The sequence below is a fragment of the Schistocerca gregaria genome, chromosome 3 (genome assembly GCF_023897955.1).
Source record: "Schistocerca gregaria isolate iqSchGreg1 chromosome 3, iqSchGreg1.2, whole genome shotgun sequence".
NCBI classification, from domain to species: domain Eukaryota; kingdom Metazoa; phylum Arthropoda; class Insecta; order Orthoptera; family Acrididae; genus Schistocerca; species Schistocerca gregaria.
In genome coordinates, this window is record NC_064922.1 from 93,148,505 (window position 1) to 93,175,559 (window position 27,055).

The window sequence follows — 27,055 nt, forward strand, 5'->3', positions numbered from 1 at the left end:
TCATATTTCTTTATGAGCTACACGGCTATGTAATTAAAAATGGGGGTTCCTATTTAAAAAAAAAAAAAAAAAAAAACACGCTGTTGATATCCATTTGACCAATGGCAGTGCCATCTAGCGGGCCAACCATAGCGCCATCTGGTTTACCCCTTTCAAGCTAGACAAGTTTCATTCTTTGTAGTTTTTTTGTCTGACACTTATTTCGTGAGATATTTGGCCCGGTCACGATCAATAGACCCCCCTGTATATATTGGTAGTTGTAATTAACATGTATAGACAAACTAATTATTACAATTATAAAAAAACTGAATGATTTGTTCAAGACAAACGACTTCACAAATTGAACAAGTCAGTAACAAGTTGGTCCACTTCTGGCCTTTATGGAAGCAGTTATTCAACTTGGCACTGATTAATAGAGTTGTATGATCTCCTGGATGATCTCATGCCAAATTCCATCCAATTGGCATGTTAGATTGTCAAAATCCCATGCTGGTTGGAGGGCCCTACCCATGATGCTCCAAATATTCTCAGTTGGGAAGATATCTGGCGACCTTGATGGCCGAGGTAGTGTTTGGCAAGCATGAAGACAAGTAGTAGAAACTCTTCCCATGTATGAGTGGGAATTATCTTGCTGAAATGTAAGCCCATGATGGCTTGCCATGAAGGACAACAAAACAAGGCACAGAATATTATTAATGTACTACAGTGCTGTAAGGGGGGCATGGATGGCAACCAATGGGATTCTGCTGTGAAAAGAAATGGCACCTCAGACCTTTACTCTTTGTTCTCACGGAGTGTGGCTGTGACAGAAAGATTCATAGCACTGCCCAGACAAATATTTGGCCTGGTATCTCACTGACTGGAGCAAAATTATCTTCAGTGATGAATCCTGCTTCAGACTGAGACCCAATGTCCAGCTGAGGCACGTCTTGAGACAACAGTGGGAAACCAACCTGACTGTCACCTGATACACATCCTGACAATCAGGAGTGATGGTGTGGGATCACATTTCATTTCGCAGGACCCCCTGGTTATCGGAGACACCTTTACAGCATGTCCTATTTTGTTGCCCTTCATGGGAAGCTGTCCTGGGCTTCATTTCAGCGAGATTATTCCTGTCTGCAAATGTTGAGATTTCTACTGGCTTATCTTTGTGCTTTATGAATGATACCTTGGCCAGCAAGGTTGCACCAACTGAGAACATTTGGAGTATTATGGGTAGAGTGCTCAAATCAGCTTGGGATCTTGAGAATATAATCATCAACTGACATAATATACCTCAGGAGAGGATCCAACAACTCTATCAATCAATGCCAAGCTGAATAACTTCTTGCATATGGGCCAGATGTGGACCAATTCATTAGTGAGTTGTTCAATTCGTGAAGCTCTTTTTCTTGAATAAATCTTCCAATTTTTCTGACATAATAATTCCCCCCCTTTCAATACTGGTAGTCCACACTGACCAATTTCCAACCTTTTCAGATAATTTCTTAGCGGTGCATCATCTTGTTCGTCTCAGAGTGTATGTGGTACGATTGGAAGTATCTCGCGCCAGTCACTTAAAAGTTGTTTGCCAAGTACGTGTGTACAAAACAGTGGATGATTTCTTAACTGCAGAGTACAAAATTCAAGGGTGTTTACTTGTGTTTTCACTAAACTGCATGAGACCGGTGCAATAACCAGCAGCCATTTCTCATACAAATGGGCAAACAAACAGTGTGAGAATGAAGTTGAGGACATTATTCTGTTCGTAGGAAATAGTCCTTCAGTAAGTACACACCAAATTTCTACATGTCTCAGTGTTTCACTTATAAAAATATGGCTGTATTATGTATGCACAGCCCTACCCTTATCATTTACAATTGGCATTTGGACATTTGTCACTAGGTACTTGCAAATCACCGATTAATCTCACTAACGCTGATGAAAACAATTTTACTCATGTTGATATCAATAAAACTCATAATTCACTTTGATGTCTAATGAAAATCCACATGCCTTTGTGGAGACACATTTTTATGAATGTTTCCCTGTAAATGTGTGGTGTAGTATCATAAACGTCCAGTTGATTAGGCCTGCCATTTCAGTGTATCATCTTACAGGACCTCTTTATCTAGACTTTCGTGAAAGTGAGCTTCCACCATTACACAAACAGGTTCCTTTGGCTAAAAGGATAGGTGTGTTCCTCCAGCATTAAGGGGACACAGAACATTCTCGTTATCAGACGATACTGCATCTAAATCAAACATTCCCCAGAAGGTACATTGGCAGAACAATGAAAAATTATGCACCACAGATGAACTGATCATTCAGATTATGAGTAGTGTTCCCCCACGAGTGAAAAGTGTTATAAGCAGAATTTGAACAGGGTGTATATGTGGACGAGGAAAACAAATACCCAATTTCCTGGTTCAAAATACACTTTCTCCCAGATGAAAATACACTTTCTCTGTGTTAAGTGACAGTATAATTTCCTTCGGAACTGTAAAACTTATCAATCCTTTGAAGGGTTAAGGTTTTATGAACCGGCTTGAACTTCCTGGCTCATTAGTACACGGCCAACAGAGGGAGGTTAAAAAAAAAAAAAAATGATGTGCAGCAACAAGTATGCTGCATATTTTCATATTACAATATTATAAATTCGAATTCCACTAAACACAGCACGTTAGTTTTCAAAGTGTTGAAATCGAGATTTGGATGCGCTTTTGTAAGTCAACCATACATAGATCATGGCATGTGATCTCACCAGCCAATGAAAGCAGATATTCCAAGCATACAACAGGTGATGTAGTCAGTCAACACTATTAAGTAGCACGAACACACAAGTAGGAAAAATTAATGGTTTAAATTAATATACACGTGTAGCTACAAGGAAAGCTACACTTTCACGTATAATACTGGTCTCGAAGATCAATTAGCCACCAAGAAAGCTACGCTTTCATGTACAAACTTTTTTTTTTTAATGTGTGTTATACTTTAAGATATGTCACACATATGTGCCAGTAAAATTTTTAAATAATAACGTAAATGTCTGGTCTTCTGGCTCAAAATTCTTTTAAGTGGCTGGTCCTTAAGGTGTAAAGTTTTAAACGAGATTCAAACACTGTGATTTAAGAAATTCATCACACATTCTCCTACGCAACATCATTCATCTTGTGTAAAAGGAAATATACATTGAAAGTGACGCTTTTCAAACTGCCAATCGCAATATTTTCCTGTGAGCTATTAGAAACAGGTTCATTTCAGCAGTTGCCATTGACCGCCAGAGAACAGTCATTACTGCCCATGTGTAGCTATGATGACATAGGAAGCCTGTATGTTTGTTTGTTCAAAGCAATGAGAGATCTTATATTGAATATAATAGAGGGAAACATTCCACGTGGGAAAAATATATCTAAAAACAAAGATGATGTAACTTACTGGACGAAAACGTTGGTATGTTGATAGAGACACTAACAAACACAAACACACACACAAAATTCAAGCTTTTGCAACCCATAATTGCTTCATCAGGAAAGAGGGAAGGAGAGGGAAAGACGAAAGGATGTGGGTTTTAAGGGAGACGGCAAGGAGTCATTCCAATCCCGGGAGCGCAAAGACTTACCTTAGGGGGAAAAAGAGAGAGGTATAACACACACACACACACACACACACACACACATATCTCCATCCGCACATATACAGACACATGTAAAAGCAAAGAGTTTGGGCAGAGCTGTCGGTCGAGGCAGAAGTATAGAGGTAAAGATGTTGTTGAATGACAGGTGAGGTATAAGCGGCGGCAACTTGAAATTAGCGGAGGTTGAGGCCTGGTGGGTAATGGGAAGAGAGGATATATTGAAGGGCAAGTTCCCATCTCTGGAGTTCTGATAGGTTGGTGTTAGTGGGAAGTATCCAGATAACCTGAATGGCGTAACACTGTGCAAGATGTGCTGGCCGTGCACCAAGGTTTGTTTAGCCACAGGGTGATCCTCATTGCCAACAAACACTGTCTGCCTGTGTCCATTCATGCGAATGGACAGTTTGTTGCTGGTCATTCCCACATAGAAAGCTTCACAGTGTAGGCAGGTCAGTTGGTAAACCACATGTGTGCTTTCACACGTGGCTCTGCCTTTGATCGTGTACACCTTCCGGGTTACAGGACTGGAGCAGGTGGTGGTGGGAGGGTGCATGGGACAGGGGGTAACCGTGGGCGGTTACAAAGGTAGGAGCCAGAAGGTAGGGAAGGTGGTTTGCAGATTTCATAGGTATGAACCAAGAGGTTATGAAGGTTAGGTGGACAGCGGAAAGACACTCTTGGTGGAGTGGGGAGTATTTCATGAAGGATGGATCTCATTTCAGGGCACGATTTTAGGAAGTCGTATCCCTGCTGGAGAGCCACATTCAAGGTCTGATCCAGTCCCGGAAAGTATCCTGTCACAAGTGGGGCACTTTTGGGGTTCTTCTGTGGAAGGTTATGGGTTTGAGGGGATGAAGAAGTGGCTCTGGTTATTTGCTTCTGTACCAGGTCGGAAGGGTAGCTGTGGGATGTGAAAGCTGTTTTCAGGTTGTTGGTGTAATGGTTCAGGGATTCAGGACTGGAGCAGGTTCGTTTGCCATGAAGACCTAAGCTGTAGAGAAGGGACCGTTTGATGTGGAATGGGTGGCAGCTGTCATAATGGAGGTACTGTTGCTTGTTGGTGGGTTTGATGTGGACGGATGAGTGAAGCTGGGCATTGGACAGATGGAGGTCAACGTCAAGGAAAGTGGCATGGGATCTGGAGTAGGACCAGGTGAATCTGATAGAACCAAAGGAGTTGAGGTTGGAGAGGAAATTCTGGAGTTCTTCTTCACTGTGAGTCCAGATCATGAAGATGTCATCAATAAATCTGTACCAAACTTTGGGTTAGCAGGCCTGGGTAACCAAGAAGGCTTCCTCTAAGTAACACATAAATAGGTTGGCGTATGAGAGGACCATCCTGGTATCCATGGCTGTTCCCTTTAATTTTTGGTATGTCTGGCCGTTGAAAGAGAAGAAGTTGTGAGTCAGGATGAAGCTGTCTAAGATAATGAGGAAAGAGGTTTTAGGTAGGGTGGCAGGTCATCGGCATGAAAGGAAGTGCTCCATCGCAGCAAGGCCCTGGACATGCAGAATATTTGTGTATGGTTACAAGGATGGTTTCTGGGGGTAACAGATTGGGTAGGGATTCCAGGTGTTCAAGAAAGTGGTTGGTGTCTTTGATGAAGGATGGGAGACTGCACGTAATGGGTTTAAGGTGTTGATCTACATAGGCAGAGATACATTCTATGGGGGCTTGGTAACCAGCTACCATCGGATGGCCAGGATTATTGGGTTTGTGAATTTTAGGAAGTAGGTAGAAGGTAGGGGTGCGGGGTGTCGGTGGGGTCAGGAGGTTGATGGAGTCAAGTGACAGGTTTTGTAGGGGGCTTAAGGTTCTGAGGATGCCTTGAAGCTCCGCCTGGACATCAGGAATGGGATTACCTTGGCAGGAGCTTGCTGCAATCAAAAGCAGCCAAAAGACGGTAACAATCTGACAATGGCTGATATGAACTGGGCAAAAAGCTTGTGGATTTTAAATCACTTGATATGACTGGAAGCTCAGGAGAATTTTTATTAATTCTTAGTGTCAATGCAATTACCATGGCTAAAACTGGTAAGTGTTACAACTGATGGAGGCAAAACACTGAGTGAACAAAACAAGGGTCCGATGGATAGAATGGAAACTAAACTGGCAGAATAAGTTGTGATATCCCATTATTTTTGCATCATGTTGTTCATTAAAAAGTGTTAGTCTGCAGAGTTCTTGCATGGGCAGAAGTAATGGACATCTTGTACCCACTGTACACTTCATGACAACAAATGGATTGATACATTACTAGTTCCAACAGTTTCCTGTCAGATATGGATGTACATCACTGAGGTGTCTTGTATTATTCTGAAGTGAGGTACTTAAGCAGAGGTGCAGCACTGAGAAGATTTTTTTGACACCCGAAAAAAATCAACACACTTATAAAAGAAAAAGGCAAATGTATTCCAGAACTTACAGACCCTCAATGATTAACAGACCTTCAAATTTTGACAGATTTAACAAGAGAGTTAACTATTTGAATATGACTCTTCAAGTACATGGTACACACACTAATGCAAAGGGATTTCATGTGAAAAATAAGCTCTCCATAAAACATATTGTTGGGAAAAACCTGGAACATGTCCCAAATTGTAAAAGAGCTGTCAAGGAAGTTGGAATGAATTTCCATCGGAAAAATGATAAAATTAGATGTAGTTTAATACAGCTAAAAAATCAGTTCAATGTGAGAGTTAACTCTTTCTATGAAATCAGTGATCTCATTAAATTTTATGGCAGTTTGCCATCTAGTTTTGAAGAAATGAAAATGTTTGCTTAGCAATTAGACACAATTTTTGGGAGCATTTACTCGTGCAAGCATACTTTTTAAATTCTCAATTACAGAAAAAATAATTTTTTTTTTTTCACAGATGAGCATTTAAGTGCCATTCTGCGAATTTCTATGACATCAATGAAAGCAAAGACTGCACATCCACAACTAGGTCGTCAAATGAAGCTCCAAACATCAATTTCAATTCTGATTCAACTTGCATGTAGGCCTATAATTATTTCAAAATTCTCATTTCATTTGTCTGTTTTTTTCCTTATTTTCCTTCTGCCATTGTTCCTACTACATAATAAAATGATGATGGATAAAATGTAAAAGCGAATATCTGTGTTTTTGGATTTTTAATATCATCATATAGTTACAGATACACAAAATTATTAATGGGTGCAGCTCACCTTTATTGCATTTGATACTACATGGTTCTTGTCTGCTAAAAGATTGTCGACCACTACACTAGATGGGAGTGTGTAGACAGTAAAAATTGTAGAGGAAGACACAGACTGTAATATACGCAACAAATAATTAAAGCTGTTGGGTGCAAGTGATCATCTGAAATGAAGAGGATGATGAAAGATAGAAAGTCATAGCAAGCCGCATCAAATCAGTCATATGAGCAGTGAGGAAAAAAACAGTAAATCAAAGTAGCATTTTGGTGAATATTGCTAAAATTGTCCAGTTTTTACAGCCCAGAACATAGAGTAGGAATAGTAGTAGAGGGGAAAAAAAAATTTGTACCAAATGTACTGTAGCGTAAAAAGCTAGTCGTCAATGTACAGTCTTGAACTTTGTATTGGTTAACATTACAGTATATCATACTTCAAAGTTATTTTGTGATGCCACTCCCTTTTTTTGCTTATATTCTTCACCTATCATCCATGAGAGGACATTTCCTAATCTGACGTGATTTACATTTGAAGGATAATGTAAAATGTCTAGATGCAATGGGAATGTGGTTATGGAGGATGATGGCCAAAATGGTTTGGACAGAATGGAAACAAATGAAGCAGTATTAAAAAGAATAAAAGTATATTGTATTGGACTGTACATAACCATGGTAATGGAAAATGAAATAAGAGTTTGGCACATGCGACAGATGGGATTCGATGGTATATAACTGAGTATTGTGATGCAACATTTTGCTTAAATACGCCAGCAACTGGAAGGAACAGTGAATATGATTTTTACTGTTTTCATTTTTTACCTAGATGTTTGGTTTGTATTCAATGAATCATACTGAGTTTAAAACCTATTAACTGCGCTTATGTCGTCACTCGAGGTGCGAACGTCTGAATTCAAACCTCTCTGAAAGCTTTTAATTGTGGGCATAATTTTTTTCTAGTAGACTGTAACAGACACAATAGATTACAGTTAATGTTTTCTGACAATTAGGTGATACAGTAATATTGTATTACTAATTTGATGATACTGCCCATTTATGAGAACTTTAAGGATGACAAGGAGATTAGGGTTTAACATCCCATCAATAACGAGGTCATTAGAGACAGAGCACAAGCTCAGATTAGGTAAGGACAAGGAAGGAAGTCAGCTGTGCCCTTTCACAGGAAAGATTTAGAGAAGATCAGGTTTGATCCATCATTCTCCCGAATGCAAGTCCAGTGGGCTAAACACTGTGCTACCTCACTTGGTAGGGATTTAATGACTGTAGGTAAGTGCCCAAGGACTTGTTACATTCTTACTCGTTCACACTTCATCCAAGTACTCTGCTGTCAGTTTATTGGGAAATTGTAACCACTACTTTAAACAGTTAGGGATACTAAGCATTATGTGCATCTGTACTAATTTGTAACATATATAAGCTGAACTGGTAACAGATTCATGCTCCGCTCTATCTTTTAAGACTAGCTTTCCAAATGTTGCTTTTGTGGCCGGTTATTTTCTCTACCATAAGACACCACATCTTTCACAACTTTAGCTACTTGAAGAAAGCTATATGAATAACTGTGGGCTGGTGTGCAGTTATGACAGCTGTTTCATTTCTCTCACACTTGATGTCATAATTTGGGTAACATTGTCCAAATCATCACCATTTTTTTCTTTATAGTGAATTCGAACAAACAATTAAAAGACTGTAAAAATTTATCTACGAACTCTCCACCTTCAGGTTACCAGTCCACTCTTCTATCCATTACACCATGAGGAACAGATGCGAGTGTAGTCTCTCTGAACATATGACTTGACTTTATCCATTACACCATAAGATACAGATGAGGGAGTAATCTCTCTAAACGTGGCTCCATATACTTGTAGAATGTACTTTTGTGGCTTTAATATTCATTCCAAACTGTGCAATGTTATAATTTCAAGTTGCAAAAGACAAATATGGTGGCTTTAGAAAATAAAAAAAAACTTGTTGGTAAACTAGGTCTTCCATTCTTAGTTAGCCTGAATGGTTAATAGTGAGCCCTCATACACATATTCTTAGACATTTTACAGCCTCTGTGCCACATATTTTTTGGCATGTATGTGCTATTGCTGCAATTCAAACATTCACCAGGTTCGTAATTTATGACGTAAAGAAAGCAATACTTAGAACATGGAACATAGGTGAATACAAAAAGAGTGTCGGATACCTTGAATTTACTGAATCTATGGCCCACTCCATCTGCCTGGCATTATACTCTGTCCTAGTTGTTCTGGTTTTTATGCTGCTACTGCCAAATAGTCTGATGTTTCTGCCATTTTGTCTACAGTGCCACCCTCCCCCTTTTTTTGCTAAGTTTATCTAAACTATGAAGAAATGAAGAAAAATGTGGACAAAAGAAGTGAATGGTTGCAGTGACAAGGCACAGCTTTCAGTAAATGAAGATTACTAAATTGTTTGATCATCTGTAAGATATTCTACAGACACTGCAGTACCGGTTATAGCTAGCGATATTGTACTGTTACTCTACTGATATTGTCATATTTCAGAGCTCTTTCTACAAAGCCAATGATTCAAGCCTGTAGTCAATAATTACTGGGCAGCCAGCTTTTAAGATGTCTGCAAACTATTAACAACCTACTTGTTGCTTTTCCACTGATTGTAGACATTGAGATAGGTCAGGTGATCAGATTCTGGAACCTGGAATTTTTCTCTCACTGCATCAGCTTCTTCTTCGCGTCCTTTGGGCCGATAAAAAATTGATGGCACAGACAGCATGGAAACTGAAAAAAAAACATTCAAGATTAATCACTAACAGCAGAACAATAAAGTCTCAAGTTAAGCCTATTAAAAATACAGGAATCTACAAAGGCAAAGGCAAAGGAAACAGATTAATCAAGGAAAGATTTGAAAGTGAGAATTAATATATTTAAATACTGTTGCAAATATGATCATCCTGGCCACATAATACAGTTATTATTTTCTATGTTTTCAGTGTTCTTAGTCCATCTTTTCAAGTTAAGCTACATGTTCTGGAAAAAAATTCAATTCAGCTGTAACTAAAATAAAGAATAAATATATTGAAAAAAAAAAAAAATTGAATGAATTTTCCCAAGTGGATTTACAGTGGTCCATTAGAAGAGTAGACACTTGAAAATACTAGCTGAGGAAAGAACATTTATATGATTCTCTGTACAGATATAAAACAATAGTACTGTAGAAACTTGTCCTTATAATAAGCTTTTAAGAGTCACCTATGACTGAAACACAAATCATAACTCGAGCCTAAATGTTACAAATATGTTGCTTTAGATTATGTTCACGAAATATTCAAAATGGAATCAAATTGACCACAGAATAAAAGGCAAATAGGAAATGCCTACATTTTGAAACCTATGATCCTTAATAAGATGAAGAGGGCAATTAAACAATATATTAGCAAATAAATACGAAAAGATGGGAAAAGTACGGCAAGCAGGAAAATTCACCTAAAGAAAGAGACAATGCAGGTGTTGTCATTAGTCACAGTTGGTGCTAAATGAATTACAAGCCATTACAGATTTTGGGGAGAGAAATTCTGCCTTATGCAAGACACCTTTATTCTGTTTTCTTTCACCCAGACATGTTTCAGCACTTTTTGTGCTATCTTCAGTGGGTTATATTTTTATTTTCTAACTGTAAAATTGTTGTTATATATTAATAGTTAACAAAACTTTCACAGTTGAGATATGTGTTAATGACCTGATGCACTATATGTTGTTTATAACATAATGTCAAAGTTCTATATAGCTTAATTGGCAAAAAGAGTGGATGTATGCATTAGTTTACATACCTTACATGATACTATTGGACATTTATTTTGGTAGCTATTCTGGTACACAATCTACAACTTCTCATCTGCAAACAGCAAAATGTAATTTTTATTTTTCTGTTTATTATGCATTTACAAAAGGATATGGGTATAATCACATTTTTCCTGTGTAACTTACAGTTTTGATATTGTGGTCCTTTTCTCATATGTTGTTGGTGAAGTGAACAGGCAGATTTCGTGACCTATGGTCGCTTGACACTGCACTTTCCCCGATTTTTCAGAACATAGGGAGAGTTTTCACCGCCATTATGTGTTGTTGTGGCTGTGTAGTATTAATTTTTTTCGTAGCATGTTTAGCTGGGTGCGGCGTGCGAGTTAGAAGTGTATTTGGTGTCTGTGGTATTTGGTTTGTGTGTGTGTGTGTTTCAGGACAGGGGCACAGAGAGAGAGAGAGAGAGAGAGAGAGAGAGAGAGAGAGAGAGAGAGAGAGAGAGAGAGAGAGAGGGGGGGGGGGGGGAGAATTTTTTTCCTCCCTCAACAGTAGTTTTGGTGTGAGTGTTAGTGTTATTTGTATAGTTCTTCTATTGTGGTGAAGAGAGTTTTATTGCACAGTGATGTGTATTCATTGAGTACTTTCTTTCCTCTTTCACTAAGATGTGATCACTAAGAAGTGATCCAACAAACCAATACTGAAGTAAGTTACAGAAAACCCTGAAAAACATAGAAATCATTTTCACAGAAATGCAGGTTAAAAGAATGATACAGAAAAATCCCAAGGCCCCTACCCTAAAATCATTGCCTAAAGTTCACAAACCCAGAATACATATATGTCCTTTGATAAACTTTACCAAAGCACCAACATATTACTTAGACAAAGACACACACACACACACACACACACACACCTCCACACACAGTATATAAATACACTGAAAACAGAAGTCTGAAGAAGTCAAGTGACTTAATAGAAAAAATAAGGAATGAAAACATACCAAACACAGCAACACTGATTTCATTTGACATAATTTCCATGTACACACACATCCCAACAGAATAAACCTTTAACATCATAGAAAGAAACCTCCAACTACATGGAAACATAGCCACAACAAACATACAAGAAATATCAGCCACACTCAGGCTCATCACAGAGCAAAACTACTTCACATTCAACAACAGATTTTACTCTCAACAAGATGGACTACCCATGGGATTCCCAATCAGTGCCCTCCTAGCTAACATTTTCCTCAATCAGATAGAAAAACAAATCTTTGAAAAAGTAGTAATACCAAAACAGTACAAAATAATTTAGTGGTACAGATATGTAGATGACATAATTGCTTAATAGATGAACCACAGCCTCGCATAAAAGAACTTCATGAAAATATAAACCCCATCCACCCACAAATACAGTCCACCATTGAAACACAAACAGATGAAAAACTTCATTATTCATAACCAATCCAATCACCCTATAACTCACAAAGAATCCAGCTTCAGATATTTACTACACAGACTGAACAAAATACCCATGAACAAACATGATTACACACAAGAATTGAACACAATAGCAAGAATTGCACAGGAGAATGGATATGATTAGAAGAATGGATATGATTAGAGGCACCTGTTTTCGCAAAGCGCGAATTCACAAAATTCTACACGTTTTGCTGAAAACGCGAAACTATTTACTTTTAAGCCAAATCGCGAAATAATTGATGAAACTTTGCAAAATCTTGTCATTAGAACTTAACTGCGGAAATTCGATTGGAGTTATGTTAATACAATCCGGATATCGATTGTACACCACTTCGATATATATAATATATCAAGTATTCCAAAGACATTCTACAATGTTCTGGCAGTGTATTCAGTAATGAAATCGTTGTGGATTGTTGGTGCATTGAGTGTGGTATTTTGTGTTTTGTTTTCGTGCTGCAGATGATTAATATGGTATTGAAAGTTTTTGACCGAGAAAAGGAATTTTCGTCAGAAGGATTTTATGTTTTCGACAAAACACACCGTCAGATGGCTTGCGGAGTATGGATGTAGATGTAGGAAGATACTTATGTGCAACTACTGCAATGTGCGTATTGAGTGGCAGAGGAAGAACACGTGCCTGAAATGCATTAATAACAGTTCTTCCCATAAGGAGAACATGGAGACTGCGCTAGCAACTACTGGTATAAAAAGACAAGCTATGCACACGGAAGTCACTGCAGTAGCAAAATGAGTGAAAAATGATAAAGAAGAATTCATTTTATCAACTAATCGAGTTTTCATTGAGGCTAACATTCCGATGGAAAAAGTTGATCATTTGGAACTGAGAGAATGGATGAACAAAGACATACCAGGTTTGTGTAATAATTATTTTACCGTCTGCTAATCGCAGTAAAGATTAGGTAATCTCGATAGCCAGAATAGGCCTATATTAAAAATAATTTTTCCTCGAGCACCCTCTAAAAGAAGTCTTATAATTGGGTAATGTGGTAATTTAATTCATTACATAGTACTCTAATAGCAGTTCTATTGGCATTTTTAAGGTGCTGGAGACTTACCCTCAGCTGGAAGACTACAGGAAGGTTACATGCCTCGAATCATCAAAGAAGAAGAGGAAAGATTGAAAGGAGCCATGAAAGACGAAAGTGTTTCAATTTTTTGTGATGAAACGACAGACAGAAAAGGGCAGTGTGTGCTCGTGGTTCTGATAAAAGTACTTAATTGTAGTGATGGTGCAGATCAGAAATTATTTGTCAGGGGAGTGAAAGTTATTGCAAATGCAAATGCTACAGAATGTGTGCAAGCAATTATGAGTGTAATACAGAAACTTGAAATCCAGTACAGACATGTAGTTTCTATAGCTTCAGATTCAGTCCATTATATGGGCAAGTGTATAAATGCAGTTAGGGTTTTAGTTTCAGAAGGGTTAGTATACACACTATGATGGGCTCATAAATTAAATTTGGTTGGCAATATGTGGGCTGTGGAACTTTGTGATTTGAACCATTGTGTTTTGCAGACAAAACACATCTTCCTTAATACCCGAAAGAGAAAGCACGTATACATTCAGTTCTTAGCTCAGAAATATGTTGATGTACCCACAAAAGCTAGAATTTTCCCTATTTCTGTCTTCACCAGGTGGAACTCGAGGTTTTAAAGTGTCGAGTACCTTGGAGAATATCTCTGTGATATAGTAGAATTTCTTGAAACTGTTGAAGATGAGAGTGTAGCTGTCAATTATTTTAAAGCTTTGACTTCTGCTGAAAAAAATTCAATGCCTAGCTGTTTTTCTTGTTGAGCACTGCTTAAAATGTTGCAATTTGCTGCTGACATTAGAGGGCTCCAAGATACCAATTCATCTTCTGCAGTCTAAGCTTGGTGACCTTGCAAAAATCTTTACTAGAGGATGCTCCCCCCCACCCAAGACAACTTCAGAAAAACTTCTTAAACTGCCAGAGCATATGCAAGTACAGTTAACATCAACTTTTCCAGTCTGTAGGTAGAGCAAGTCTTACAAAACTGAACCACTTGATGGAGTGTGATACAGGAAAAATTGTCATTTCTTCTATAGGTAAATTGTTTGATCCGGGAAACATAATAAAAGGCAATTTAGACAGTTCTGAAATCTCTCAGCTGATAAAGAAAATTTCCATTCTACAAGAACTTCCAACATCAGAATTTCTTGTACCATATACATTGTTTAGGAATTTAGTAGTTAGTTCTTGTAGAGAAGGTAAAGATGATGATGTGACTGGTATTCTTCTTTCCCTGAAAGCAGAGTATGGACGTTTTGTGGAAGCTGCAGTGAAGGCTTTGTGGATTCCAGTCAGTAATGTTGATAGTGAGAGATCATTTTCTAGATATTGCAACATAATGTCTGACAGGAGAACAGCTTTGACTCCCAGTAATATGGAAGTCATGGTATCCTTGTCTTTCTCAGACTGACTAGTGTGTTGTGTACATACACTAGCACAGGATAAATGTTTTCCAAACTTTCTTGATTTAGTATTTGTGTTTTAATAAGATTTATAATTTTTATGCTTTTTCAATTTATGTAAAATAAAAGATTTTTCACTGCAAATGTGCCATAAATGTATTTCCTTTACCTTTTACTGCTGAAAAGTGGAAATAAAATTTAGTAAAGTTATTGACGAAATGAAAAAAAAGGTGAAAATAACCCAAAATAACTTTTAAAAATGATGAAATCAGGCAAAAATTTTCACCACAAACAGGTGCCTCTAGGTATGATGGAAAGATAGTAGACAAAATAAACCACAATATGCGAAAACAAACAACATATAACCATGAAACACACACACGAACAAACACAACACAACAAATCAGCAAACAGTAAGCAACAAATGGCATATAATGACTAACAACAACAAAGTCACACACAGGGTAGCTGACTAAAAAAACAAGGACCTAACATAGAATACAGAACCAACAACACAATACAAAGGAGACTTGGAAAAAATACCACCAACATTGACAAATACAGCCAGTTCTGTATATACCAATTTACTTGGAACTGCTGTCAATCTGTATATGTTGGCCAAACATGCAGGAATTTCAGAACCAGGTACACAGAACACCTCAGTGCACTGAAAAGCAATAGCTCATACTCAACATTTGCAGACAACCTGATGGCACACAATTAGCACCCAACAAACATTGACACTGAGTTACACATTCTTAAAACTAGTAGCAGCTTATGCCAAAAATTAACTACAGAAGAAAACTATCACATCCAAAAATCACTAGCCCAAGGAAAGAAAGTACTCAATGAATACACATCACTGTGCAATAAAACTCTCTTCGCCACAATATAGGAACTATACAAGAAACACCCACACCGAAACTACTATTGAGGAAGGAAAAAAAACTTCTTTTTCCTCCCCCCCCCCTCTGCCCCCGTCCTGAACACACACACAAACCAAACACGACAGTCACCAAACACAATGCAAACTCGCATGCCTCACCCTGCCAAACACACTACAAAACAAATGAATACTACACTGTCACAGCAACACATAATGGCAAGGAAAACTCTCCCTATCTTCTGAAAAATCGGATAAAGTGCAGTGTCAAGCGACCATAGGTCACTAAACGTGCCTATTCACTTTGCCAGCAACATATGAGAAAGGACCACAATACCAAAACTGTAAGTTACACACAAAAAGCGCAATATACATGAATATTCACTTGTAAATGCGATTTGAGAGTAGAATGGTAGAGAGAGAGTATGGAAATGGTTTGATGAACCCTCTGCCAGACACTTAAATGTGAATTGCAGAGTAACCATGTAGGTGTACATGCAGATAAACAGAAAAATAAAAATTATGTTTTGCTGTTTGCAGATGAGAAGTTGTAGATTGTGTGCCAGAATAGTTGTCAAAATAAATGTCCAATAGTATCATGTAAAGTATGTAAACTAATGCATACATCCAGTCTTTTCACCAATTAAACTATAAACAGAACTTTGACATAATGTTATAAATAACACATAGTGCATCAGGTCATTAACACATATCTGAGCTGTGAACTACGAACATATGATGTATAATATTTTACAACAATTATTCATTCACAATTGTAAATTTAAAAAAAAAATAATTAAAGAGACCTTTGGAGAGAAGAGAACCACTTGTATGAATATCAAGAGCTCAGATGGCAACCCAGTTCTAAGCAAAGAAGGGAAGGCAGAAAGGTGGAAGGAGTATATAGAGGGTTTATACAAGGGCGATGTACTTGAGGACAATATTATGGAAATGGAAGAGGATGTAGATGAAGACGAAAGGGAAGATAAGATACTGCGTGAAGAGTTTGACAGAGCACTGAAAGACCTGAGTCGAAACAAGGCCCCGGGAGTAGACAACATTCCATTGTAACTACTGACAGCCTTGGGAGAGCCAGTCAAGACAAAACACTACCAGCCGGTGAGCAAGATGTATGAGACAGGCGAAATATCCTCAGATTTCAAGAAGAATATAATAATTCCAATCCCAAAGAAAGCAGGTGCTGGCAGATGTAAAAATTAGCAAACTATCAGTTTAGTAAGTCACAGCTGCAAAATACTAACGCGAATTATTTACAGACGAATGGAAAAACTGGTAGATGCGGATCTCGGGGAGGATCAGTTTGGATTCCGTAGAAATGTTGGAACACGTGAGGCAATACTGACCTTACGATTTATCTTAGAAGAAAGATTAAGAATAGACAAACCTACGTTTATAGCATTTGTAGACTTGGAGAAAGCTTTTGACAATGTTGACTGAAATACTCTCTTTCAAATTCTGAAGGTGGCAGGGGTAAAATACAGGGAGCAAAAGGCTATTTACAATTTGTACAGAAACCAGATGGCAGTCATAAGAGTCGAGGGGCATGAACGGGAAGCAGTGGTTGGGAAAGGAGTGAGACAAGGTTGTAGCCTCTCCCCGATGTTATTCAATATGTATATTGAGCAAGCAGTAAAGGAAACAAAAGAAAATTTCGGAGTAGGTATTAAAATTCATGGTGAAGAAATAAAAACTTTGAGGTCCGCCGACGACATTGTAATTCTGTCAGAGACAGCAAAGGACCTGTAAGAGCAGTTGAACGGAATGGACAGTGTCTTGAAAGGAAGATATAAGATGAACATCAACAAAAGCAAAACGAGGATAATGGAATGTAGTCAAATAAAATCGGGTGATGCTGAGGGAATTAGATTAGGAAATGAGACACTTAAAGTAATAAACGAGTTTTGCTATTTAGGAAGTAAAATAACTGATGATGGCCGAAGTAGAGAGGATATAAAATGTAGACTGGCAATGGCAAAGAAAGCATTTCTGAAGAAGAGAAATTTGTTAACATCGAATATAGATTTATGTATCAGGAAGTCGTTTTTGAAAGTATTTGTATGGAGTGTAGCCATGTATGGAAGTGAAACATGGACCATAACTAGTTTGGACAAGAAGAGAATAGAAGCTTTCGAAATGTGGTGCTACAGAAGAATACTGAAGATAAGGTGGATAGATCACGTAACTAATGAGGAGGTATTGAATAGGATTGGGGAGAAGAGAAGTTTGTGGCACAACTTGACTAGAAGAAGGGATCGGTTGGTAGGACATGTCTTGAGGCATCAAGGGATCAGAAATTGAGCATTGGAGGGCAGCGTGGAGGGTAAAAATCGTAGAGGGAGACCAAGAGATGAATACACAAAGCAGATTCAGAAGGATGTGGGTTGCAGTAGATACTGGGAGATGAAGAAGCTTGCACAGGACAGAGTAGCATAAAGAGATGCATCAAACCAGTCCCAGGACTGAAGACAACAAAAACAATTGTAAATATTATGTGCCAAAAGTTTCACTAAGTGTTAATATTTAACAACAATTTTACAGTTAGAAAATAAAAAAAATAACCCACTGAAGATAGCACAAAAAGTGCTGAAACACGTCTGGGTGAAAGAAAACAGAAAAAAGGTGTCTTGCATAAGGTGGAATTTCTCTTCCTATTTCATAGCAAGCTTTACAAGAACAAGTGCAACACCACAAGATGATTATTACAGATTTTAGTACAGCAATACTTCAATTCATTTTATGTACATACATACACTATTACATAATACATACCAATAATAAGTATATCAGCTGAGCAACCCATTTCACATGATACAATGAGCATTTGACACTGAGGAGGATCAAGTGGAAATTCTGCCATTTGTCTTCCAAGAGGTGTAAGAGAACCAGTGTGATCTAGTGCTCCTAAAATCCACAGCTGGTACAATGAATTCAAAATGTTGTCCTGAAGAGATAACAAATTTTTTAAATTAAAAGATTGAAATAACTCACATAAAAAGAAGTATGATCTTACTTAACAGGTAGTATAGGTTAACAGGTAGTATAGGTTAACAGGTAGTATAGGTGACAAAAACATCTATGACATAGCATAACTATTATTTCCTTTACTATTTTTTATCTCACTGCTTTTAACATTATCTTACAACAAAAGCAGGTCCATAGTTCTGGACCTCATTTGCACAAAAGAATGGATGAATTTAGTAGCAGATGCTTGGGACACTTTACTATCTACCTCATATTATATATATCCCCCCCCATGAACCATGGACCTTGCCGTTGGTGGGGAGGCTTGCGTGCCTCAGCGATACAGATGGCCGTACCGTAGGTGCAACCACAACGGAGGGGTATCTGTTGAGAGGCCAGACAAACATGTGGTTCCTGAAGAGGGGCAGCAGCCTTTTCAGTAGTTGCAGGGGCAACAGTCTGGATGATTGACTGATCTGGCCTTGCAATATTAACCAAAACGGCCTTGCTGTGCTGGTACTGCGAACGGCTGAAAGCAAGGGGAAACTACAGCCGTAATTTTTCCCAAGGACATGCAGCTTTACTGTATGATTAAATGATGATGGCATCCTCTTGGGTAAAATATTCCGGAGGTAAAATAGTCCCCCATTCGGATCTCCGGGCGGGGACTACTCAGGAGGATGTCGTTATCAGGAGAAAGAAAACTGGCGTTCTACGGATCGGAGCGTGGAATGTCAGATCCCTTAATCGGGCAGGTAGGTTAGAAAATTTAAAAAGGGAAATGGATAGGTTAAAGTTAGATATAGTGGGAATTAGTGAAGTTCGGTGGCAGGAGGAACAAGACTTCTGGTCAGGTGACTACAGGGTTATAAACACACAATCAAATAGGGGTAATGCAGGAGTAGGTTTAATAATGAATAGGAAAATAGGAATGCGGGTAAGCTACTACAAACAGCATAGTGAACGCATTATTGTGGCCAAGATAGATACGAAGCCCACACCTACTACAGTAGTACAAGTTTATATGCCAACTAGCTCTGCAGATGATGAAGAAATTGAAGAAATGTATGATGAAATAAAAGAAATTATTCAGATAGTGAAGGGAGATGAAAATTTAATAGTAATGGGTGACTGGAATTCGAGTGTAGGAAAAGGGAGAGAAGGAAACATAGTAGGTGAATATGGATTGGGGCTAAGAAATGAAAGAGGAAGCCGCCTAGTAGAATTTTGCACAGAGCACAGCTTAATCATAGCTAACACTTGGTTTAAAAATCATGAAAGAAGGTTGTGTACGTGGAAGAACCCTGGAGATACTAAAAGGTATCAGATACATTATATAATGGTAAGACAGAGATTTAGGAACCAGGTTTTAAGTTGTAAGACATTTCCAGGGGCAGATGTGGACTCTGACCACAATCTATTGGTTATGACCTGTAGATTAAAACTGAAGAAACTGCAAAAATGTGGGAAATTAAGGAGATGGGACCTGGATAAACTGAAAGAACCAGAGGTTGTACAGAGTTTCAGGGAGAGCATAGAGGAACAATTGACAGGAATAGGGGAAAGAAATACAGTAGAAGAAGAATGGGTAGCTCTGAGGGATGTAGTAGTGAAGGCAGCAGAGGATAAAGTAGGTACAAAGACGAGGGCTGCTAGAAATCCTTGGGTAACAGAAGAAATATTGAATTTAATTGATGAAAGGAGAAAATATAAAAATGCAGTAAATGAAGCAGGCAAAAAGGAATACAAACGTCTCAAAAATGAGATCGACAGGAAGTGCAAAATGGCTAAGCAGGGATGGCTAGAGGACAAATGTAAGGATGTAGAAGCTTATCTCACTAGGGGTAAGATAGATACTGCCTACAGGAAAATCAAAGAGACCTTTGGAGAGAAGAGAACCAAGTGTATGAATATCAAGAGCTCAGATGGCAGCCCAGTTCTAAGCAAAGAAGGGAAGGCAGAAAGGTGGAAGGAGTATATAGAAGGTTTATACAAGGGTGATGTACTTGAGGACAATATTATGGAAATGGAAGAGGATGTAGATGAAGACGAAATGGGAGATACGATACTGCGTGAAGAGTTTGACAGAGCACTGAAAGACCTGAGTCGAAACAAGGCCCCCGGAGTAGACAACATTCCATTAGAACTACTGACGGCCTTGGGAGAGCCAGTCCTGACTACACTCTTCCATCTGGTGAGCAAGATGTATGAGACAGGCGAAATACCCTCAGACTTCAAGAAGAATATAATAATTCCAATCCCAAAGAAAGCAGGTGCTGACAGATGTGAAAATTACCGAACTATCAGTTTAATAAGCCACGGCTGCAAAATACTAACGCGAATTCTTTACAGACGAATGGAAAAACTGGTAGATGCAGACCTCGGGGAGGATCAGTTTGGATTCCGTCGAAATGTTGGAACACGTGAGGCAATACTGACCTTACGACTTATCTTAGAAGAAAGATTAAGAAAAGGCAAACCTACGTTTCTAGCATTTGTAGACTTAGAGAAAGCTTTTGACAATGTTGACTGGAATACTCTTTTTCAAATTCTAAAGGTGGCAGGGGTAAAATACAGGGAGCGAAAGGCTATTTATAATTTGTACAGAAACCAGATGGCAGTCATAAGAGTCGAGGGGCATGAAAGGGAAGCAGTGGTTGGGAAAGGAGTGAGACAGGGTTGTAGCCTCTCCCCGATGTTATTCAATATGTATATTGAGCAAGCAGTAAAGGAAACAAAAGAAAAATTTGGAGTAGGTATTAAAATTCATGGAGACGAAGTAAAAACTTTGAGGTTCGCCGATGACATTGTAATTCTGTCAGAGACGGCAAAGGACTTGGAAGAGCAGTTGAACGGAATGGACAGTGTCTTGAAAGGAGGATATAAGATGAACATTAACAAAAGCAAAACGAGGATAATGGAATGTAGTCAAATTAAATCGGGTGATGCTGAGGGAATTAGATTAGGAAATGAGACACTTAAAGTAGTAAAGGAGTTTTGCTATTTAGGAAGTAAAATAACTGATGATGGTCGAAGTAGAGAGGATATAAAATGTAGACTGGCAATGGCAAGGAAAGCGTTTCTGAAGAAGAGAAATTTGTTAATGTCGAATATAGATTTATGTATCAGGAAGTCGTTTCTGAAAGTATTTGTTTGGAGTGTAGCCATGTATGGAAGTGAAACATGGACGATAACTAGTTTGGACAAGAAGAGAATAGAAGCTTTCGAAATGTGGTGCTACAGAAGAATACTGAAGATAAGGTGAATAGATCACGTAACTAATGAGGAGGTGTTGAATAGGATTGGGGAGAAGAGAAGTTTGTGGCACAACTTGACTAGAAGAAGGGATCGGTTGGTAGGACATGATTTGAGGCATCAAGGGATCACAAATTTAGCATTGGAGGGCAGCGTGGAGGGTAAAAATCGTAGAGGGAGACCGAGAGATGAGTACACTAAGCAGATTCAGAAGGATGTAGGTTGCAGTAGGTACTGGGAGATGAAGCAGCTTGCACAGGATAGAGTAGCATGGAGAGCTGCATCAAACCAGTCTCAGGACTGAAGACAACAACAACAACAACATTATATATATTCTCTAATTTGGCTGTGGCACTATCAAAATATTGAATTATAAAATTTCAAACTGAAAAAATTGACAACAAAGATGGTAGTAGTAGTAGTAGTAGTAGTAGTAGTAGTAGTAGTAGTAGTAATAATAATAATAACAATGATAAAAATAATAATACTAATAATAATAATAATAATAATAATAATAATATCCCTGTTGAGGCCCGGGAAAAGAATAGGCCTCCAGTATGTTCTGCCAGTTGTAAAAGGCGACGAAAAGAACAAACCACTAATTGGGCTAGCCCCCCTTTTAGTGTGATTAGTTGGTTCAGGACACAACTAAAGAAGCCTCGGAGCAGCGCCGTCATGGTCGGAGACGACGCTTGAACCCTATGCCCGCCCACAATTGTAACGACACTGCTAGCCAACTGGAAAATGATTTACATACAAATAGAGGTGTTTTGCAGGATATGCTTCCTGCAACCACCCTAGAAGGAAAACAAAGACAGAGGATTAGATGGTCAGATGAAGTTAATCGACACCTCATGTTCTGTTATTACCAAGCAACGAACCTAGGAACTAACACAACTGGATACAGATCACAAGTATACACAATATTTATTACCAGATACCCAGAATTAAAATTTTTAACAGAACAACGACTAGCTGATCAGATCCGTGTAATAATAAAAAATAACAGGATACCCCAGTCAGAATTAGAAAACATCAAACAACAAGTACAACAAATACTGGAACAAAATAATGTGCAATCAGAAGAAGAAAATACAGTAATGGACTCACACATCCCAGAGCAAACAAAGAACAACACGCATCAATTAAACAATCACAGGAAAACGAAATCTTAAGACTGCCACCAGAACAAGCACAAACGGAACATGAAGTGACACATGTTAGATATAGAAGAGAAATTTCAGTTGACATATACAGAATACAAAGACACAAATACAGACATTAGACCATTCTTGCATAGACCACCAAATAACCCACAAGTTGAAACAACAATAACAACTATCAACACAATCATACACAACAAACTAAATGAAAATACAACTATGGAAGAGTTACAACTACTGGTTTATGCAGGAGCACTCACTACACTAAATATACACACTAGGCAGAGATCAGAACCAACAAACACACAGAACAATCCCACAAAACCAGCATGGCAACACAGGCTACAGATCAGAATAAAAAAAACTGAGAAAAGACATTGGATAGCTAACACAATTTATCAGAAATGAAATATCAGACAAAAAATGAAAAAGGTTAGGTAAAATCTCACAACAAGAAGCGATAGAGCAATTAGATGAAAAGAAGCAGAAATTACAAGCATTGACCAAACTACTTAGAAGATACAAAAAAAGTGGAAATAGAAGGAAACAAAACCAAACATTCAACACAAACCAAAAGAAATTTTACCAGACAATAGATAACACACACATTAAAATAGACAATCCACCAAACATAACAGACATGGAACATTTTTGGAGCAACATATGGCCAAACCCGGTACAACATAATAGACATGCATGGTGGATACAAGCAGAAACAGACACATACAAGATGATACCACAAATGCCTGAAGTGATAATTTTGCAACATGAAGTCACCCGAGCAATTAATTCTATGCACAATTGGAAAGCCCCTGGAAATGATAAAATAGCAAATTTCTGGCTAAAGAAGTTCACATCAACACATTCACATTAAACTAAATTATTTAACATATTAAAAACATAGATTCCAAGACTTACCAAGCGGGAAAGCGCCGGAAGATAGGCACAATAAATAAAACACACAAACACACACACAGAATTTCTAGCTTTCACTACCGACGGTTGCTTCTTCAGGAAGGAGGGAAGGAGAGCTTTCTCACTTGGTAAGTCTTTACCAGACAATAGATAACACACACATTAAAATAGACAATCCACCAAACATAACAGACATGGAACATTTTTGGAGCAACATATGGCCAAACCCGGTACAACATAATAGACATGCATGGTGGATACAAGCAGAAACAGACACATACAAGATGATACCACAAATGCCTGAAGTGATAATTTTGCAACATGAAGTCACCAAATCAATTAATTCTAGTCACAATTGGAAAGCCCCTGGAAAAGATAAAATAGCAAATTTCTGGCTAAAGAAGTTCACCTCAACACATTCACATCTAACTAAATTACTTAACAAAATATGTCTGCTTGTGTCTGTGTATGTGCGGATGGATATGTGTGCGTGTGTGTGTGTGTGCGCGAGTGTACACCTGTCCTTTTTTTCCCCCTAAGGGAAGTCTTTCCGCTCCCGGGATTGGAGTGACTCCTTACCCTCTCCCTTAAAACCCACATCCTTTCGTCTTTCCCTCTCCTTCCTGAAGAAGCAACCATCGGTTGTGAAAGCTAGTAATTCTGTGTGTGTGTTTGTGTGTTTTGTTCATTGTGCCTGTCTGCTGGCGCTTTCCCGCTTGGTAAGCCTTGAATCATTGTTTTTAATATAAATTACTTAACAGTTACATTGCAGACCAATACACATTCCCTGATACACTTACACAAGGAATAACTTATATGAAACCTAAAGATCAGGCAGACACAGCAAACCCAGATAAATACCGCCCCATAACATGCCTACCAACAATATACAAAATATTAACTTCAGTCATTACACAGAAATTAATGACACATACAACACAGAACAAAATTATAAATGAAGAACAAAAAGGCTGTTGCAAAGGAGCATGAGGATGTAAAGAGCAACTGATAATAGATGCAGAGGTAACATATCAAGCTAAAACTAAACAAAGGTCGCTACACTACGCATACATTGATTACCGAAAAGCTTTTGATAGTGTATCCCACTCATGGTTACTACAAATATTGGAAATATACAAAGTAGATCCTTAATTGATACAGTTTCTAAACATAGTAATGAAAAATTGGAAAACTACACTTAGTATCCAAACAAATTCAAATAATATATCACATCACAGCCAATACACATTAAGCGTGGAATATACCAAGGAGACTCATTAAGTCCTTTCTGGTTCTGCCTTGCTCTGAGCCCACAATCCAACAAGCTAAATAACACAAATTATGGATACAATATTACTGAAACATACCCACACAAAATCACACATTTGCTATACATGGATGATCTAAAACTACTGGCAGCAACAAATCAACCAATTACTATAGATAACAGAAGTATTCAGCAATGATATAAATATGGCTTTTGGAACACACAAATGTAAGAAAAATAGCATAGTCAAGGGAAAACACACTAAACAAGAAGATTACATATTGGATAACCACAGTGACTGCATAGAAGCGATAGAAAAAACAGATGCCTATAAATATCTAGGATACAGACAAAAAATAGGAATAGAAAATACAAATATTAAAGATGAACTAAAAGAAAACTGTAGACAAAGACTAACAAAAATACTGAAAACAGAATTGACAGCAAGAAACAAAACAAAAGCTATAAATACCTATATTGACCTACTCATTTGGAGTAGTGAAATGGTGTAACACAGACCTAGAAGCACTCAATACACTTACACGATCACAATGCCACAAGTATCGAATACATCACATACATTCAGCAAGAGAAAGATTCACATTAAGCAGAAAGGAAGGAGGAAGGGGATTTATCGACATAAAAAACCTACATTATGGACAGGTAGACAATTTAAGAAAATTCTTTCTAGAACGAGCAGAAACTAGCAAAATACACAAAGCAATCACTCATATAATACATCGGCTACACCACTGCAATTTCATAACCACTTCTACAACCCTTTAGATCACATACCATAAACAGGTATGAAGCAAGTAAATTGGAAAAAGAAAACACTACATGACAAGCACCCGTATCATCTAACACAGCCACACATCGATCAAGACGCATCCAACACATGGCTAAGAAAAGGCAATTTATACAGTGAGACGGAAGGATTCATGATTGCAATACAGGATCAAACAATAAACACCAAATATTAGAGCAAGCATATTATTAAAGATCCCAATACCACTACAGATAAATGCAGATTTTGCAAACAACAAATAGAAACAGTAGATCACATCACAAGCAGATGTACAATACTAGCAAATACAGAATACCCCAGAAGACATGACAATGTAGCGAAAATAATACATCAACAGCTTGCCTTACAACATAAATTTATAAAAGAACACGTTCCCACATACAAGTATGCACCACAAAATGTACTGGAGAATGATGAATACAAATTATACTGGAACAGAACCATTATAACAGATAAAACAACACCACATAACAAACCTGACATCATACTGACCAATAAAAAGAAGAAATTAACACAACTAATCGAAATATCCATACCAAATACAACAAATATACAGAAGAAAACAGGAGAAAAAAATTGAAAAATACATCCAACTGGCTGAGGAAGTCAAGGATATGTGGCATCAGGGTAAAGTTGATATTATACCAATTATACTATCAACTACAGGAGTCATACCACACAATATCCACCATTACATCAATGCAATACAGCTACATCCAAACTTATATATACAACTACAGAAATCTGTAATTATTGATACATGTTCAATTACCCGAAAGTTCCTAAATGCAATATAACATATACCGTACAGTTAAAAGGAAGTCATGCTTGATCAAGGTCCACGTCAATTACTACTTTTGATCAGACGTAACGTCTGAGATAAGAAAGAAATATTAATAATATAAACATTCAGCACAAGAATTTACTTCATTTTACACATATTAATAATAGTTAAAGAATGGGAAATGTTAGATGAAAATCTTCTGCCATTTCACTGTTATGATTTGAGAAATTGATGGAAAATCCAAATCAGTATGTGATAAATGAATCACAGTTAAATTTGTGGCTGCAGCCGTGGATTTTTCCTCATGAATTTTAGGTCTCATGTGTGTGTTTCGATAGTTCTGGTCACCATGATATTGAAAACCTTGGGATCTGAAGTGATAAATGATTTGCAGTAGAAAAGCTAAGTCCTTATTTGACAACTCACTTAGTCACATGAGCAGCTGCATGAGCAT

General features: G+C 37.9%; 1 protein-coding gene across 1 annotated transcript in view; it reads right to left on the minus strand.

Moving 5' to 3' along the window:
* LOC126356240 (pre-mRNA-splicing factor ATP-dependent RNA helicase PRP16) overlaps positions 1-27,055 on the minus strand; it is a 202,213-nt gene that overhangs the window by 23,270 nt on the left and 151,888 nt on the right. The window contains exons 16-17 of the mRNA XM_050007065.1: positions 18,218-18,389; positions 9,438-9,579 (exon numbers count right to left, since the gene is read on the minus strand). Coding sequence (XP_049863022.1) covers positions 9,438-9,579; positions 18,218-18,389 — 314 coding nt within the window. The remainder of the gene's footprint in view (positions 1-9,437; positions 9,580-18,217; positions 18,390-27,055) is intronic.